The 14,563-nt window shown below is 37.9% G+C and overlaps 1 protein-coding gene across 1 annotated transcript in view; it reads right to left on the minus strand.

Moving 5' to 3' along the window:
* The window catches only part of rgl3a (ral guanine nucleotide dissociation stimulator-like 3a), a 38,208-nt gene that overhangs the window by 15,512 nt on the left and 8,133 nt on the right, over positions 1 to 14,563 (minus strand). Inside the window, exons 3-9 of the mRNA XM_057844376.1 lie at positions 13,167 to 13,462; positions 6,801 to 6,830; positions 6,543 to 6,718; positions 6,214 to 6,332; positions 5,818 to 6,129; positions 5,620 to 5,723; positions 1,544 to 1,628 (exon numbers count right to left, since the gene is read on the minus strand). Of these exons, the coding sequence (XP_057700359.1) occupies positions 1,544 to 1,628; positions 5,620 to 5,723; positions 5,818 to 6,129; positions 6,214 to 6,332; positions 6,543 to 6,718; positions 6,801 to 6,830; positions 13,167 to 13,462 (1,122 nt within the window). The remainder of the gene's footprint in view (positions 1 to 1,543; positions 1,629 to 5,619; positions 5,724 to 5,817; positions 6,130 to 6,213; positions 6,333 to 6,542; positions 6,719 to 6,800; positions 6,831 to 13,166; positions 13,463 to 14,563) is intronic.

A 14,563-nucleotide genomic window follows, 5' to 3' on the forward strand; every position in this document is an offset into this window, starting at 1 on the left:
TAATAAAGGCTGAGACACGGTTGAAACCGGACCCTTGATACTCCGTCAAAGTAAAGGTCATGGTGAAAAGGTCCTGTGTGGACAAGAGGATCATCTGGCAAAGGCCCAACACATGCTAAATGTGTAACATTTTCCCAAGTACAGTACAGTAAGAAGTAAAATACACGATTAACTGGACGGGGAACGGTTCAATGAAATTGAAAGCATCCTGAAATATGATCAAAGATGAAGTAATCCTGAATAACAGGATAGCTATCAAAGCATAAACTCAAATGGATCACCAAAAGCAAAAATTATGTTGGAAAACATTGCCTTCAATTGGTAAAATAATAAGATTGGGTATACTGAAACAAGGGCACAAAAAAGTTTAACTCCACGAACATTGCTAAAAATATCGTCATAGATTAGGTGCAGTCAGATAAGACATACAGTGGATACAAGCAATTTTAGGAAAATCTGTTATATTGTATGGATGTTGAGGTCTTTTGAGATGTTGCAAATTTATATAAAAAAAAAAAAAGCTACAGTATTTCATTACTCATTGTAAATCAAACGATTGCAGGCTCCCTGGGGTTTTGATATCTGTTATTGTACTGAGTCTCAAGCGGCGATCAGTTGTTACCAAAATATACCCTATGTGGATATACAGCATACTACTTCAGCTGACTTAAACCTCAGAAAATATCAATCAACTCGCTGACTGTCGTTGACAGCGATAGACATGAAACAAATTAACAAAGATATTCCAAATAGATATAAAATGAAGTCACTGGCATAAACGACAATAATGTTCTATCCTGTTTAAATGGGAGGGCTGGTAGCGATCATTTGGATTGGATGTCTCACCCTTCCAATGGTGCATTGAGTTAACAATATCAAAATAAAAACTTATTACTGCATTGCACATACAAGACCAAGACTATTTAACCCTCTGAGTCCTATGATCAGGCTGGCGTGACCAATAACGTAACGTCTTTAAAGCGCTGTAAAAATAAACTATTCCACATAGAGCTCTGCTGTCAACATTATTCTAAAGTACGGATTCCAAACTCTCTTCCAATTTTTATTTGGCACCGATAGACAACAGAAGCTTGAGAGCTGATTGTTTTAATTTGATGGTAGAAAATATGTTTATTCGTGCATGAGTGCGCACTCATACTCTTGGGAAGGGTCAGGGTTAGGAATATATGTTTGTATATTTTTCATGTTGGCATTTGAAGATTTCTATGTATTTTTTTGCCTAATATGGTAATGTAATAGGTTATAGTGTAATAATAACATTTTATACAGATGTTTTGCTGAGAAAAAAAATACCAAGCAGGATACGCAGGACACGTTAAATATTTTTACATGGTATAAAGAGACAAAATAAAAAATATTTCAAAATGAAATCGACCAAAAACAGCCAAAAATGGCTCAGGACCTTAAGGGTTAAGCCAGTTTTTCCACATGACACCGGTTTAACAACAATAATGACGATTTAAAAAAAAAAAAAAAAAGTTTCTATTCTGGTTGTAGTATCAAAGTACACAATGTTACTTGCCTCTGTCAAACTCTCCTGACTGGCCAGTACAGAGTTCTCATCAGGAAATGTCTCACAGAGATGCTTGAAGGTAACCATGCTTTCCCTGAAAACAGGATACAAAGACTTTTTGACTGATTTACTCTCATGAGCTTGATTGAGGCTGCAAAATGCAAGCTCAAAAAACCCATATCCTCTCTGACATCTGTCAATATGGATATAGCTTTCATCAGCAAAGAGAAGTTCGTCTGGATGTTTAGCACAACTGTATTTGTTGAAACTGTATAAACCTTTGGATTTTTAATATGGATAATGGGTGGTACTTTAATTGATTAATTACAAAAAAAATGACCAACTTAAAAATGTTAATGCATTTTAATGACAGGTTACATTCAAAACAAGGAACCTCAAATTTCAGGTACAACAACTAAATTGACACACACATTAGCTCAGGTAGTGATTACAAAATAGAGAAATCCTATCAAATAACAATATTTCATCCCCCCAAAAAACAAAACATTGATATAACAAAATATGGGCTTGTAAAACTACTGTATATATAATGTTCTATTCCTAATTCATCCACACACACACACACGCGCACACACACACACACACACACACACACACACACACACACACACACACACACACACACACACACACACACACACACACACACACACACACACACACACATTATATATATATATATGTGTGTGTGTACAGTGCCTTGCAAAAGTATTCGGCCCCCTTGAATCTTGCAACCTTTCGCCACATTTCAGGCTTCAAACATAAAGATATGAAATTTAATTTTTTTGTCAAGAATCAACAACAAGTGGGACACAATCGTGAAGTGGAACAACATTTATTGGATAATTTAAACTTTTTTAACAAATAAAAAACTGAAAAGTGGGGCGTGCAATATTATGTGGCCCCTTTACTTTCAGTGCAGCAAACTCACTCCAGAACTTCAGTGAGGATCTCTGAATGATCCAATGTTGTCCTAAATGACCGATGATGATAAATAGAATCCACCTGTGTGTAATTAAGTCTCCGTATAAATGCACCTGCTCTGTGATAGTCTCAGGGTTCTGTTTAAAGTGCAGAGAGCATTATGAAAACCAAGGAACACACCAGGCAGGTCCGAGATACTGTTGTGGAGAAGTTTAAAGCCGGATTTGGATACAAAAAGATTTCCCAAGCTTTAAACATCTCAAGGAGCACTGTGCAAGCCATCATATTGAAATGGAAGGAGCATCAGACCACTGCAAATCTACCAAGACCCGGCCGTCCTTCCAAACTTTCTTCTCAAACAAGAAGAAAACTGATCAGAGATGCAGCCAAGAGGCCCATGATCACTCTGGATGAACTGCAGAGATCTACAGCTGAGGTGGGAGAGTCTGTCCATAGGACAACAATCAGTCGTACACTGCACAAATCTGGCCTTTATGGAAGAGTGGCAAGAAGAAAGCCATTTCTCAAAGATATCCATAAAAAGTCTCATTTAAAGTTTGCCACAAGCCACCTGGGAGACACACCAAACATGTGGAAGAAGGTGCTCTGGTCAGATGAAACCAAAATTGAACTTTTTGGCCACAATGCAAAATGATATGTTTGGTGTAAAAGCAACACAGCTCATCACCCTGAACACACCATCCCCACTGTCAAACATGGTGGTGGCAGCGTCATGGTTTGGGCCTGCTTTTCTTCAGCAGGGACAGGGAAGATGGTTAAAATTGACGGGAAGATGGATGCAGCCAAATACAGGAACATTCTGGAAGAAAACCTGTTGGTATCTGCACAAGACTTGAGACTGGGACGGAGATTTATCTTCCAACAGGACAATGATCCAAAACATAAAGCCAAATCTACAATGGAATGGTTCAAAAATAAACGTATCCAGGTGTTGGAATGGCCAAGTCAAAGTCCAGACCTGAATCCAATCGAGAATCTGTAGAAAGAGCTGAAGACTGCTGTTCACAAACACTCTCCATCCAACCTCACTGAGCTCGAGCTGTTTTGCAAGGAAGAATGGGCAAGAATGTCAGTTTCTCGATGTGCAAAACTGATAGAAACATACCCCAAGCGACTTGCAGCTGTAATTGGAGCAAAAGGTGGCGCTACAAAGTATTAACGCAAGGGGGCCGAATAATATTGCACGCCCCACTTTTCAGTTTTTTATTTGTTAAAAAAGCTTAAATTATCCAATAAATTTTGTTCCACTTCACGATTGTGTCCCACTTGTTGTTGATTCTTGACAAAAAATTAAAATTTTATATCTTTATGTTTGAAGCCTGAAATGTGGCGAAAGGTTGCAAGATTCAAGGTGGCCGAATACTTTTGCAAGGCACTGTATATATACTATATTTTAACTTTTTTGCTAAAGTTGCTGTGAGTTTTAGGCCTCTCAAATAACCACTAATTTTTCTGGTTCTTGTACCAGGAAAAGAAAGATTTGACTTTTGACCCTTTACATTTTGGACTGTTCTGGGAATAGAAACAGCATGTTAACTTCAGATAATTCTTAATTTCCTTGATGTTTTTTTCCACTGTTTTGAACAGAAATGCATTTAGTCGCATTTTCCCAGAATACAGCGGTACCTCTACTTATGTATGTCTCTGCAAACAGAATTTTCAGGTTCCGCCTCAACGGGAAAATATTGCCTCTTCTTATGAAAGAAATTTCAGGATATGAGAGCCGAAAATACAGTACAATACTGTAAAGGATACGTATGAACATCACCGCTCTCTGCTTTTAAATGTTGCGCCATAAAATCTTGGTGCCCAATTGGTCACAATCTTTCCCATCATGCTTTAGTAACGCGATTCTTCTCTCCTATTGGCCTATTGTTGATGACATTGCTGGGTAACACAGTATGATGACGTGCACAGGCGCAACGGTATTGTTGTTGTGATAGAGGGATCGACGTCTTTGCCAAACGAGCACAGGTCTCCCTGCGTTTTTGTCTAACAACATTTTTTTTAAGCCCACACAACGTTCACTGCATTAGTAGCACAGTACAGCACAAGTCTCCACGCATTTTTGTGTCAAGAAGAGTAAAATAGGCAATAGGCAGCATCTTGAAAGTGAAGGAAGGCAAGATATTTTTTTATTTTTGCTTTTTTTTTTTTCCTTCGCATTACATTGTAATATATCTACTTCATTACAGGTATTAATGGTTAGGTTAGGTACAGTATATGGAATTATTCAGATGCGTTACGGTGCTGTTTTATTCCAGTTCGATTATAAAATTGTATGTAGCATTTCAGTAGAGATTGGAACAGATTTGGGCATTTACATGGAAAACACATCTCTTCTTACAGAATTTTCAGGTTACGAGACTACTTCCAGAACCAATTAATTTTGTAAGTAGAGATACCACTGTATACTATTTGATACATAGATCCACTAAAATCTTTTCAATTAAAAAAGTGAAGCTTTTGGTGCAAATATTGCTATGTGATTAAAATGAGATTAATCAAGGTTAATTAATTTCAAGGTCTCTAATTCATTACATTTTTTTAATGGAGCCCCAGCCTTAATACGTATGTACTTTGCCTGAGTTTGGACACTTGATAATGAAAATTCTCTTCAGTAAATTGTCTAGATTATTTTCAATAGATTTATAATTATGAAATCTACTTCTCTTCTGCAGGCCTGGTATTATTTCTTTAATCCTTAATTAATTTAACCTCTGGCTTATAATGAAGGTGTATTTACTTTCTATATTCTTTCATTTTTTTAACAGCAATTATTCACACCCCTCTAAGTAGGTGCATCTCTGATATAAATCTTTAATACCGGTACATTTATTCTAAATAAAAATTTGAAAACAATGTGGTCGCAGCTCTTATAGCTGACCTGATTAGGTAAAATCAATGTAAAACTTTGATTCAACCAGTCCAAAAATGATTTTAAAAATATTCTGACAAGCGTTTTGTTGACCAGTGTTTATCAATTTAAAAAAAAGGCCCTGATACAGACAGTTAAGTTCAAGATCAATTAAAATGTGAAAAAAAAAACGCAATTTAAAATGTTCTCTCTGAATGTATTAATGACTATTTCCTTTTGAACCATTTTATAGGTTGCTCACTTGCAGACAGCCTCCCAGGTCTTCTTGAGGCGATACACAGCATTAGACTGCAGGGCGGACAGGATGGCTCGTAAGGAAGAAAAATTCTTCAACTGCCTGCACTCCTGCAAAAAACCCATTTGAGAAAATGTTTGGCGCACTTGCTAATTTGACATGTTGAGTGAAGTCATCTAAGCATGCTTCTTTCCACACACTGACCTGTGCGACAGTGATCCACCTCTCAATGATGCGCGCTCTACAGGATGGACTGCTGTGAGAGGAGTGAAAACGGCCAAGTATACTCGGAGGGGAGAGGAAGCTGAAAGATAAGTTGGATGACGAGACCGGGCTGGAAGTGCAAGGACTCGGCGAAGACGGGCAAAGCAGCGATGTGATGACGCGGTTGGTAACAGCATTGAATTGGGAAATGGTGGCGCGGACGGTGGTCGCCAGATTACGGTTTTCCTTCTTGTCGCGTTGTGACCAGACACAGCCCAGGCAGTGGAATGGTAATACTTTGACAAAAAGTTCCTGAAAAAGAAATATTATCATGAAAGATTGATATTTATAAGATTCTTTGGTAAAACAGTAAAGTAGAAGGTTAAAAAAACGCACCATATCTAATCTAGTGAGCTGTTCTGCTACATCTGTGACAGGGAATTTCATAAAGGTGTCTCTGTCTTCCTCCTTGCAGAGCAGGCCTCTGTCATCCAATGACGTAAACTGGCTGCGATCTGCACAAACGCACGGAAGCGTGAATATCAAACACAACACACTGAACAGGTCACATGCCTGTCAGATGTCAAGCATCAAAGTGTTACGGAAGACGAATTCATTGCTCTGACAAAAAAGTGTACACACTCAATCATCTGAAAAAAAAAAATCCAATTGTGTCATGAGTTACTAAGTAGTTGGTCATAGCCAGTTAAAGAATTAGAATTAACCTCTATCTTGTTCCTGGAGCGATTTCAGCATACTCTCTGCAGTTTGGGCCAAGCGTCGAAAGCAAATGCGCCGGCGCAACTTGGCACATAAGAGCCGGAGAGTCTGGTATTGGGGGGGCTCATTGAAATCCGCGCTGTATTCCCCCAACCACAGTTTGATGACTGGAAGCAAAGCACTATGGAGGAAAAAATGAAATGAAAATTCCAAATTCCTGTGAACTAATGGCAAAGCAAAATGAAAAAACTTGACGCACTCACCTTTGCAAGCAAACAGTGGTTGAGTCAGCTCTGAGAAAAAGGAAACAGTGCCGTTACTAGGAGTGCATCGATCAACATTTTCTGTCATATCATCGATTTTTTAATAAGGCTTATCCACCGCTCGTGATTTTTTTTAGCGATCCTGTTTTTGTTTTTTTCCATAAACAACAGCATGCTTCTTTGACACTCCAAAACAATATTGTTTTATGATACAGTGGTACATCTACTTGCGGAATTACCGTAATTTTCGGACTATATGCCACTACTTTTTTCCTTCATTTTGAATCCTGCAGTTTATAGTCCAGTGCGGCTTTTTTATTTTTTTGGGTTAATAGGTAACACTTTATTTGACAGCGGCATCATAAGACTGTCATAAGACCGTCATAATTATGATTGACACAATCGTGGGCATTACTGAATGCTTATGTCATCAAGTGTCATCCGGCAAATTATGTCAGTAATAGGCCTGAACGATATATCGTTTAAACATCGCCATCGCGATGTGCGCATGCGTAATAGTCCCATCGCAAGGACGTGCGATAGTTTTTTCATTTCATTTTTTTAAATCCACAAACGTTTGTTTTGAGGAAGGAGAGGGAAGGAGAGCGCACAGCTTCTCTTTCCCTCCAGCAAGTCATCGGCTCCTCCCCCTCCCCCCGCGGCAGCGGAGTGGAGGGAGGAGGGGCCGTTCTCAAAGTGAAAGCAAGAAAGCAACACGTTGAAGCAAGGAAACGAGGCAAGACCGTCTCCAAAAGGAGTTTTGGAAGTATTTTGGCAAGAAAAAGGACTATAAGGGACAAAAAACAGCCCTGTCGACAGTGCCTCGCCATGGTTGCATCAACACGAAGTAATCTGTCGAACATGTGGGACCATTTAAAACGCAGGTATCTATGCATTCCTGCTAAGACCTTCCCATGAGAGGCTTTTTAGTACAGGTGGGAACATTGTTACGTGCCAACGTTCTTGTCTCAAGCCTGCAATAGTGGATAAACTAGTAGTCTTGGCCAAAAACCTATGAGACCCAGTTGAGAATTGCTGAGCAAGGAAGGTGGACGATATGCAGACAAATACATAACACAGCTGGAGGAATGTCTTTTCTTCTTTTTATTCATGTGACAGCTATCAGGAAGGCAGGAAATTTGGTTCTGTTATTCATCAGTTATTTGCAGTTATTCAGGTCAATTATTTACAAGTTCAATTGAGTTTCTGTTTCTTTTATATTTAAATTTATTGTAAATCGTATTTTTCAAATAACTATATATAGTACTGCTGCACATAAAGTTTTGACACTTAATATTTTTGTTTAAATATTTTTACAACTTTGTTGCCGTTTTGCAGTTTTATATTGTAATATTTTGTGTAAACAGCTCAGGGGACTAATGCACTTGCACTTTTATTAGTCAGATTTAATATTTAAGTTCAAATATGTTGACAACTTTGTTGTTTTACTGAGGTTTTTATTTATTGTTATAGTTTGTGAACAACTCTTTTATTTGTCATATTTAATATTTTTGTTCAAATATGTTTACAACTTTGTTGTTATTTTACAGAAGTTTTTATTTATTGTTATATTTTGTCAAAAACTTAGGGGACTAATGCACCTGCTCTTTTATTTATCATTTAATGTATTTGCTGCTGTTGAAGTGTAAAATATTGTGTTCAATAAATGATCTATTTTGTGCAGACATGGCTTCCTGGATCCCTTCATAAAGCAATCTTCATCATTCACAAATGAAACGGTATTATATGAATACACTGTGGTCACGGTGTGTCAAGTAAAGTATTTCCAAACAGCTATTCAAGTCATCTAGTGAAAATTTCTTTAAAAAAGATAAAAAAATATATATATAATATCGCAATATAATATCGCAATATATTGCAAACCTCAAAAAAATCGCAACAATAGTTTTTTCCAATATCGTTCAGGCCTAGTCAGTAACTCCATTTATGTCTAGCTTGGATCTTTTACATCCATTCAAAAGTGAGATAATTTGCCAGATAACACTACATGACATCTGTTATAAGCATTCACAAATGCTCATGACAGTGTCATGTCATAATTAGGATTGTCTAATGACAGTCTTTTGGCGCAACTGTCAAATAAAGTGTTACCAAATACCATAACTGCCAATTAATGAAACAACTGGAACAGTTACTGAAGAAATAATTAATTTTGATTGTTATTTACATCTGCAGCGCTGCAATGCATGCTAGGAGGCATGTTGGACAACAAAAGTGTTGACAGCAGGTGGCAGCAGAGGTTGACTGTCTCCCCCAAGGGAGCAGTGATGACCAAATCAAGCTTCTTGAAGCAATGATGGTTCATTTGGTCTTATGACAGTTGCTTGATGCTGCTGTCAAATAAAGTGTTAAAGTTTCATATCTTTTGGTGTTAATATCCTATAATACAGTGAGGACATTTGCGGCTTATAGTCCAGAGCGGCTTATCTATGAACAAATGCCGTTTTGTTGACACATTTGGTGGGTGGCGGCTTATAGTCAGATGCGCCTTATAGTGCAAACATTACGGTAATTGGTTCTGGAAGTAGTTTCGCAAACAGAAAATTCTGTTGTATGCCCACCAAAATTTAGACATAAATCTTTTATAATGAATAAAAATGCATCAAAACATGTAACAAACACATGTTACAATGAGATTATTGCACAAAAAAAAACATGAAATCAGAGTTGTGGATAATGTAAAAAAAAAAAAAAAAACACATGAATAGAGTAAAGAATAAAAGTTATACACTCATGTAAGGCTGTCAGAGCATAAGGGGCGAATGTAGAGGATGCTGGGATACACACATACACATACAGTAGAGGTCTCTCTTAGCCAGTTGGATGCCAGGAATACTAGGCAATAGCCAATGGCAAAGCAGCTATAAGTAGGTTACTTTCTGGGAGCTGCGAGTACCACCCATACTGTATTTTTGCCTTTTCAGGCATGAAAATGGGTCAGGGGTTAAAAAGGTGAGAAAGGTGTGGCGGAAATATGTTCCGGCGTTCTGCCAAAATGTCCTCCGTCGGCGAAACGTGCTACATGTGGCGAATTTGACAATTTTTCACATAAGGCTTAATATTCGAGTTAGCTGGGGTTTAATTAGTTGGAGTTGATTTCAACCACCATTGACTCGCGCTAGCTTAGCATCTCCGGAGTCCTGAAACTAACAAATAACTGGCAAACTGCACAGAATTTGTTCAAATCAACTCCAACGACTAATTAAACCCCGGCTAACTCAAAGATGAATCCTAATGTAAAAAATTCTGAACTTCCCCTTTAAAATAAAGACCATTGAATATGGCCATTAAAATGTTGTCTGTAAAAGTTTTAGAGCAATAAAACAAACAACAAAAATGAATGAAATGAACAAGAATCCTTCAAAGTATTTCATAATGGGTCCAAATTATTTTTCGAACAGATCATGTGACTATAGCACCTTAGAGACAGCCGTTTGCATTGCTTAGCCAAAACTACAGCTGAGGAGGCAAGACGGATATTTAGAATTTCTTTAAACCTAAGCTTTCAAAACCATCAACAACAACTGAGCTTGAACCGAGGATTGAGCACGAGCAGTATCAAAAAGTCCTGGCTGTCGTGTTACCTGTTGTGCTGTAATTCCAAGTGGTACTTGAATTGGATGCTTATAGCGGTCGACAGTCTTTTTGAGCCAGCGCAAAGTTCGCAGCGCACGGAGATATTTTGGTCATCTTTATTGGACAAAAATGTGAAGTAATGGCTGTGTTTCCAGTGTGCAAATGCAGCTGTTTGTAGTATATCTCCTGCCTATTTCACTGCATCCTGGCGAGGTAGCAAGGCTATGTTGTTTGGCCGCAAACTCCCAGCGCTCACGGCTCACGAATCGTGGTAATACACGTGACCCGTTTTTTTTTTCCATCCCCGATTAGAAAATGTGACATGTGATGTCACTCCCATGACTACAGTATTCTTCATTCTACATACATTATGGGGCAATAACAAAATAGAAACGCACAGGCATCAAGGAAAGTAATTTTAATCAGATTACTGATTTAGAAAAATGAACGCGTTAGATTGTTCTTTACTGAAAGACAATCATCAGATTACAGTTATGCATTACTCACATAACGCTTTACTGACAACACTGCTTTTATATTACCGTTAAATACACAAGCTTGACGCTACCTTAACGGGATCTATTTTTTCACCGGACGCTCTGGAAGTGTTCAACGCAAGCTGCAACGAACGGCAGTAACTTTGTCATACCGCAAAATATGAAAACGATCCATTACTCACCAAATTCAATATGCAGGCAAATGCATTCATCTAAAAAAAAAATTGGGAGTGAGATCTCACCTCGTCCAGCGAACGTGAATTTGTGCTTAGGACAAGATCATCTGTCGCTGTTAGCGATCTTTGAAGCTTTTTTTTTCACCTCCCCGCATACAAACTTGTTTCTCTCTCAGCGGCAGTGATTAACCTCAATGAAGTTGCTCTCCTAGCTAAGCCTTGTCTATCATTCGTCTTTGTAAGTTTTTAGTAACTTTGTGTATTGAATTTGAAAGGAAATGTGTGTTTTGTTTTTGGCGAACTTTTTCATGAAGCTTAACTGTTGAAGCTACTCACACGGGGAAAAATACGATTGTACAACGTTTTAAATGTATTTATTTGGTATATTTCAGTTACCACGATTTGAGAGATCAATAAATTGAAGAATTTACGCCTTGTGTTTGGAGTGTTTGTTTTTGGGTTGGCTGGAATAGCGTCACGGACACACGCAGCATCAAACGGAAGGGGGTAAGCGTTGCCGCGCCAGCCACTGCGCCAAGCCACTTCTGGCTGCATTTTCGACACATGAAAAATAACGAATACGTACTACTGTATGACGGAAAATTTTAGTGGTTTTGTAACCGCGACGTTTTCATAGCATGGTAAACCGTGAAGGTAACCGGCACATGCCTACACCCCCCTTGAAAAAATTCTCCTCGGATCTGCACGATTCACGTAGGTCATCCTTTTTGACTTCAAAACGGCGAATTTCGCCGAAAGGTGAGAGATTTTCATGCCTGCTTTTGTATCCTAAAATTTCGTTCATAACAAGAGGCAATACTTTCCCGTTGAGGCGTGTCTTAACCTGAAAATTCTATCTGTAGAGACGTTCGTAAGTAGAGGTACCACTGTAAAACATTGAGCATTATAAATGAAACAAGACTTATTTTTACCTGCACATGAACTTATTTTGCCTTCATTTAGAAAATAATCGCACAAATAATCGACATAATACAGGTTGTGTTCATTATAACAACATCCTGAACACAATTTGATTAGGCAAAGGAGGATGTTTATGTTCTCAAATGGACGACTAGCCTGTTGTCACCAGCAGCACATATATGAGGGTGACTGTTTGTCAAATAACATTACATGCACAGTACTTGTACTGGCATGCGAACCCCAAGTTATACCGACACGAGAAAAAGAAGAGCTATTTTGTCTTCTAAAGGAAATTATAAAATAAAAACATTGGTGTCACACAGTTTCTAATTGTCTTCCGAGTCTCACTGTCAGTAAGTCACTGATCAAGTTCTATGGTGGAAATGACGTTAACAGGATAAACATGAATCAATGAACAATAAGATCATTGTTGAATTCATAATAATACGTGTCATAGATATGTTGCAGCAATTCAATATAGGTTTTGTTACACACAGGTGGAGTGACGCCACAAGCGTGTCCAATAGCTTCTTTGAACTTTCATGTATGACTCAACTAAAAGGCAATGCAACTAGGTGAGGTTTAACCGGATTAACCATTTAAATCAGGTCATACATATTAAATTAACATTTAATTTAATGTATTGCATCTGCTGTATATTGTGTTTTAGTTTAATTTTATTGACATCTTTCTGAATTGCTGTATTCTAGCTAAAGGTTTTATGAGGTAACGCAAAGGCTGTTCCCAATTTTTGCTTGTTTTATTATGAATTTTTGATAAGAAAAAAAGTGTTTGATTCATTTAACTATTTTACTTTTCACTATTGGGTTGTAAATTGGTGTGTTTTAAAACTGCACTGTTTCATACGAAGATTTTACTACTTGTAACGTTAATTGGGTTTTTGTTATGAAGACAAAAAGTGTAAAACAACGCTGTTTTGGATCCAATTAGCAAGTGCCCTTAATGGACGGTATATTAAAAAATTTAAAACTGACAGGACCGTTGTTATTTTTCAACACATTAATCGATATGGAAGCTCAAGACTTGGCTGCACATTTGCACAAACCGAGGAGCTCTATGTAAATCAATAATTATGGGTGAATAAGCAGACCCACGTTTTGGTTTGTTTGTCCCTGTTCAAGATTCCTGCAAAGTCCCAAAAGGGAGATTCTCACCTTTGAAAAAGCAGCTCTATAAGGTTGCTGGTAGAGGTGAAGGCTCTGTAGGTAGACAGGAAAACATGGACGTAGTCAGGCTCCTGATGTTCGGGATCCAGAAGGTGGGTAACTAAGTGTTCCAAAGTGCCGGCTTTGAGCCTGCGTAGCTTCACTGTGTGGTAGTGGACATAAGTGGGTGCCGTGCGGTCCGCTGCCATGGCCGTGTCTGGGGTTGGCGTGACAGGCTCTCGTCGTAGAGTGATGCCAAACATAGCACCGTTCTCATCTTCCTCCCCCCATTCCTGCACTTGGCCCTGTCAGGGTAAACACAAGTGCAGTGCTCTTGTTAGTGTATACAACACACCCTAGGGCGCAGGTGCCAAACCAATTCCCCGTTTACAGACATTGCGCACCCGCTTTTGTCTCAACCAAACCATAAAAAGAATTATATATATTATTTGAAATTTCTGTCATTTTTAGCTTAAAATCAATAATTGATGTCTAATATTTAGTTTTTTAAAAAATGACTTTAAACTTTTAAACACATTATGTCACAATGTAAAAAGTGGTGTCTGTAAATAAGTAACGGATATCTACCTCATAACTATCGCTTAATTGTATTTTTTTTTTGTGACTGTCACATTTCCTCCAATATTTAAGATGATAAATCATCGATCCAGACAAAGAAAAATTGGAGAAAAAAAAACGTTTAGAAGGGTAAATATATGAAAAAGAAAATCTCTCCGCTCGTTGATGTCTGCGATTTCTGCATCGTGACGCTTGTTATATTACCACGTTTCACCCATAAAATCCCCCCAAAAATCCGACTGTGGCCATTCACAGCTGTGTCTTGACACTCGAGGATACACGCTACACAGAGTTTTTGGATCGAAATAAGGTAAGTATGCGATAATATCTCGTTAAAATCATGGCATCTTTAATTATGCTCTCTCATGCTCTCACCTCCAGTTAGGGATTAGGGGTTTAAAAAAAATTTTTTTTTTTTAAATGCCCTCCTGTTCAAATGTTTTCTTCCTCCAGAAAATTGAGATTTTAAGCTTTCCAATGATGTATCACACATGCATATAGGACCATTTTGAAATTTGGCCAAATTGGGGGTCTCAAGTCATGAAGTCACCTGGGAATTTTTCCGCTATATACTTTTGATGAGGTGATGGGTACAATACCTAACCTCACAAAGAGATATCCTCCAAACCCTTTTTGTGTTGGATGATATACTGTATATACTCACTATTTTACACTGTTGGTCTACTGTATATAACCTGTTTTGATCATAGCAAGAAGAACAAAAACATCGACGACCATACCTGCCATTTCTGTTGAATTATCAAATATAAAACTATTCTTTTTTTTTCTGTTGAGTGTTTTTCTTAACAAGTTGAATAAATATTATC

This window comes from Corythoichthys intestinalis, chromosome 8 (genome assembly GCF_030265065.1).
Source record: "Corythoichthys intestinalis isolate RoL2023-P3 chromosome 8, ASM3026506v1, whole genome shotgun sequence".
NCBI classification, from domain to species: domain Eukaryota; kingdom Metazoa; phylum Chordata; class Actinopteri; order Syngnathiformes; family Syngnathidae; genus Corythoichthys; species Corythoichthys intestinalis.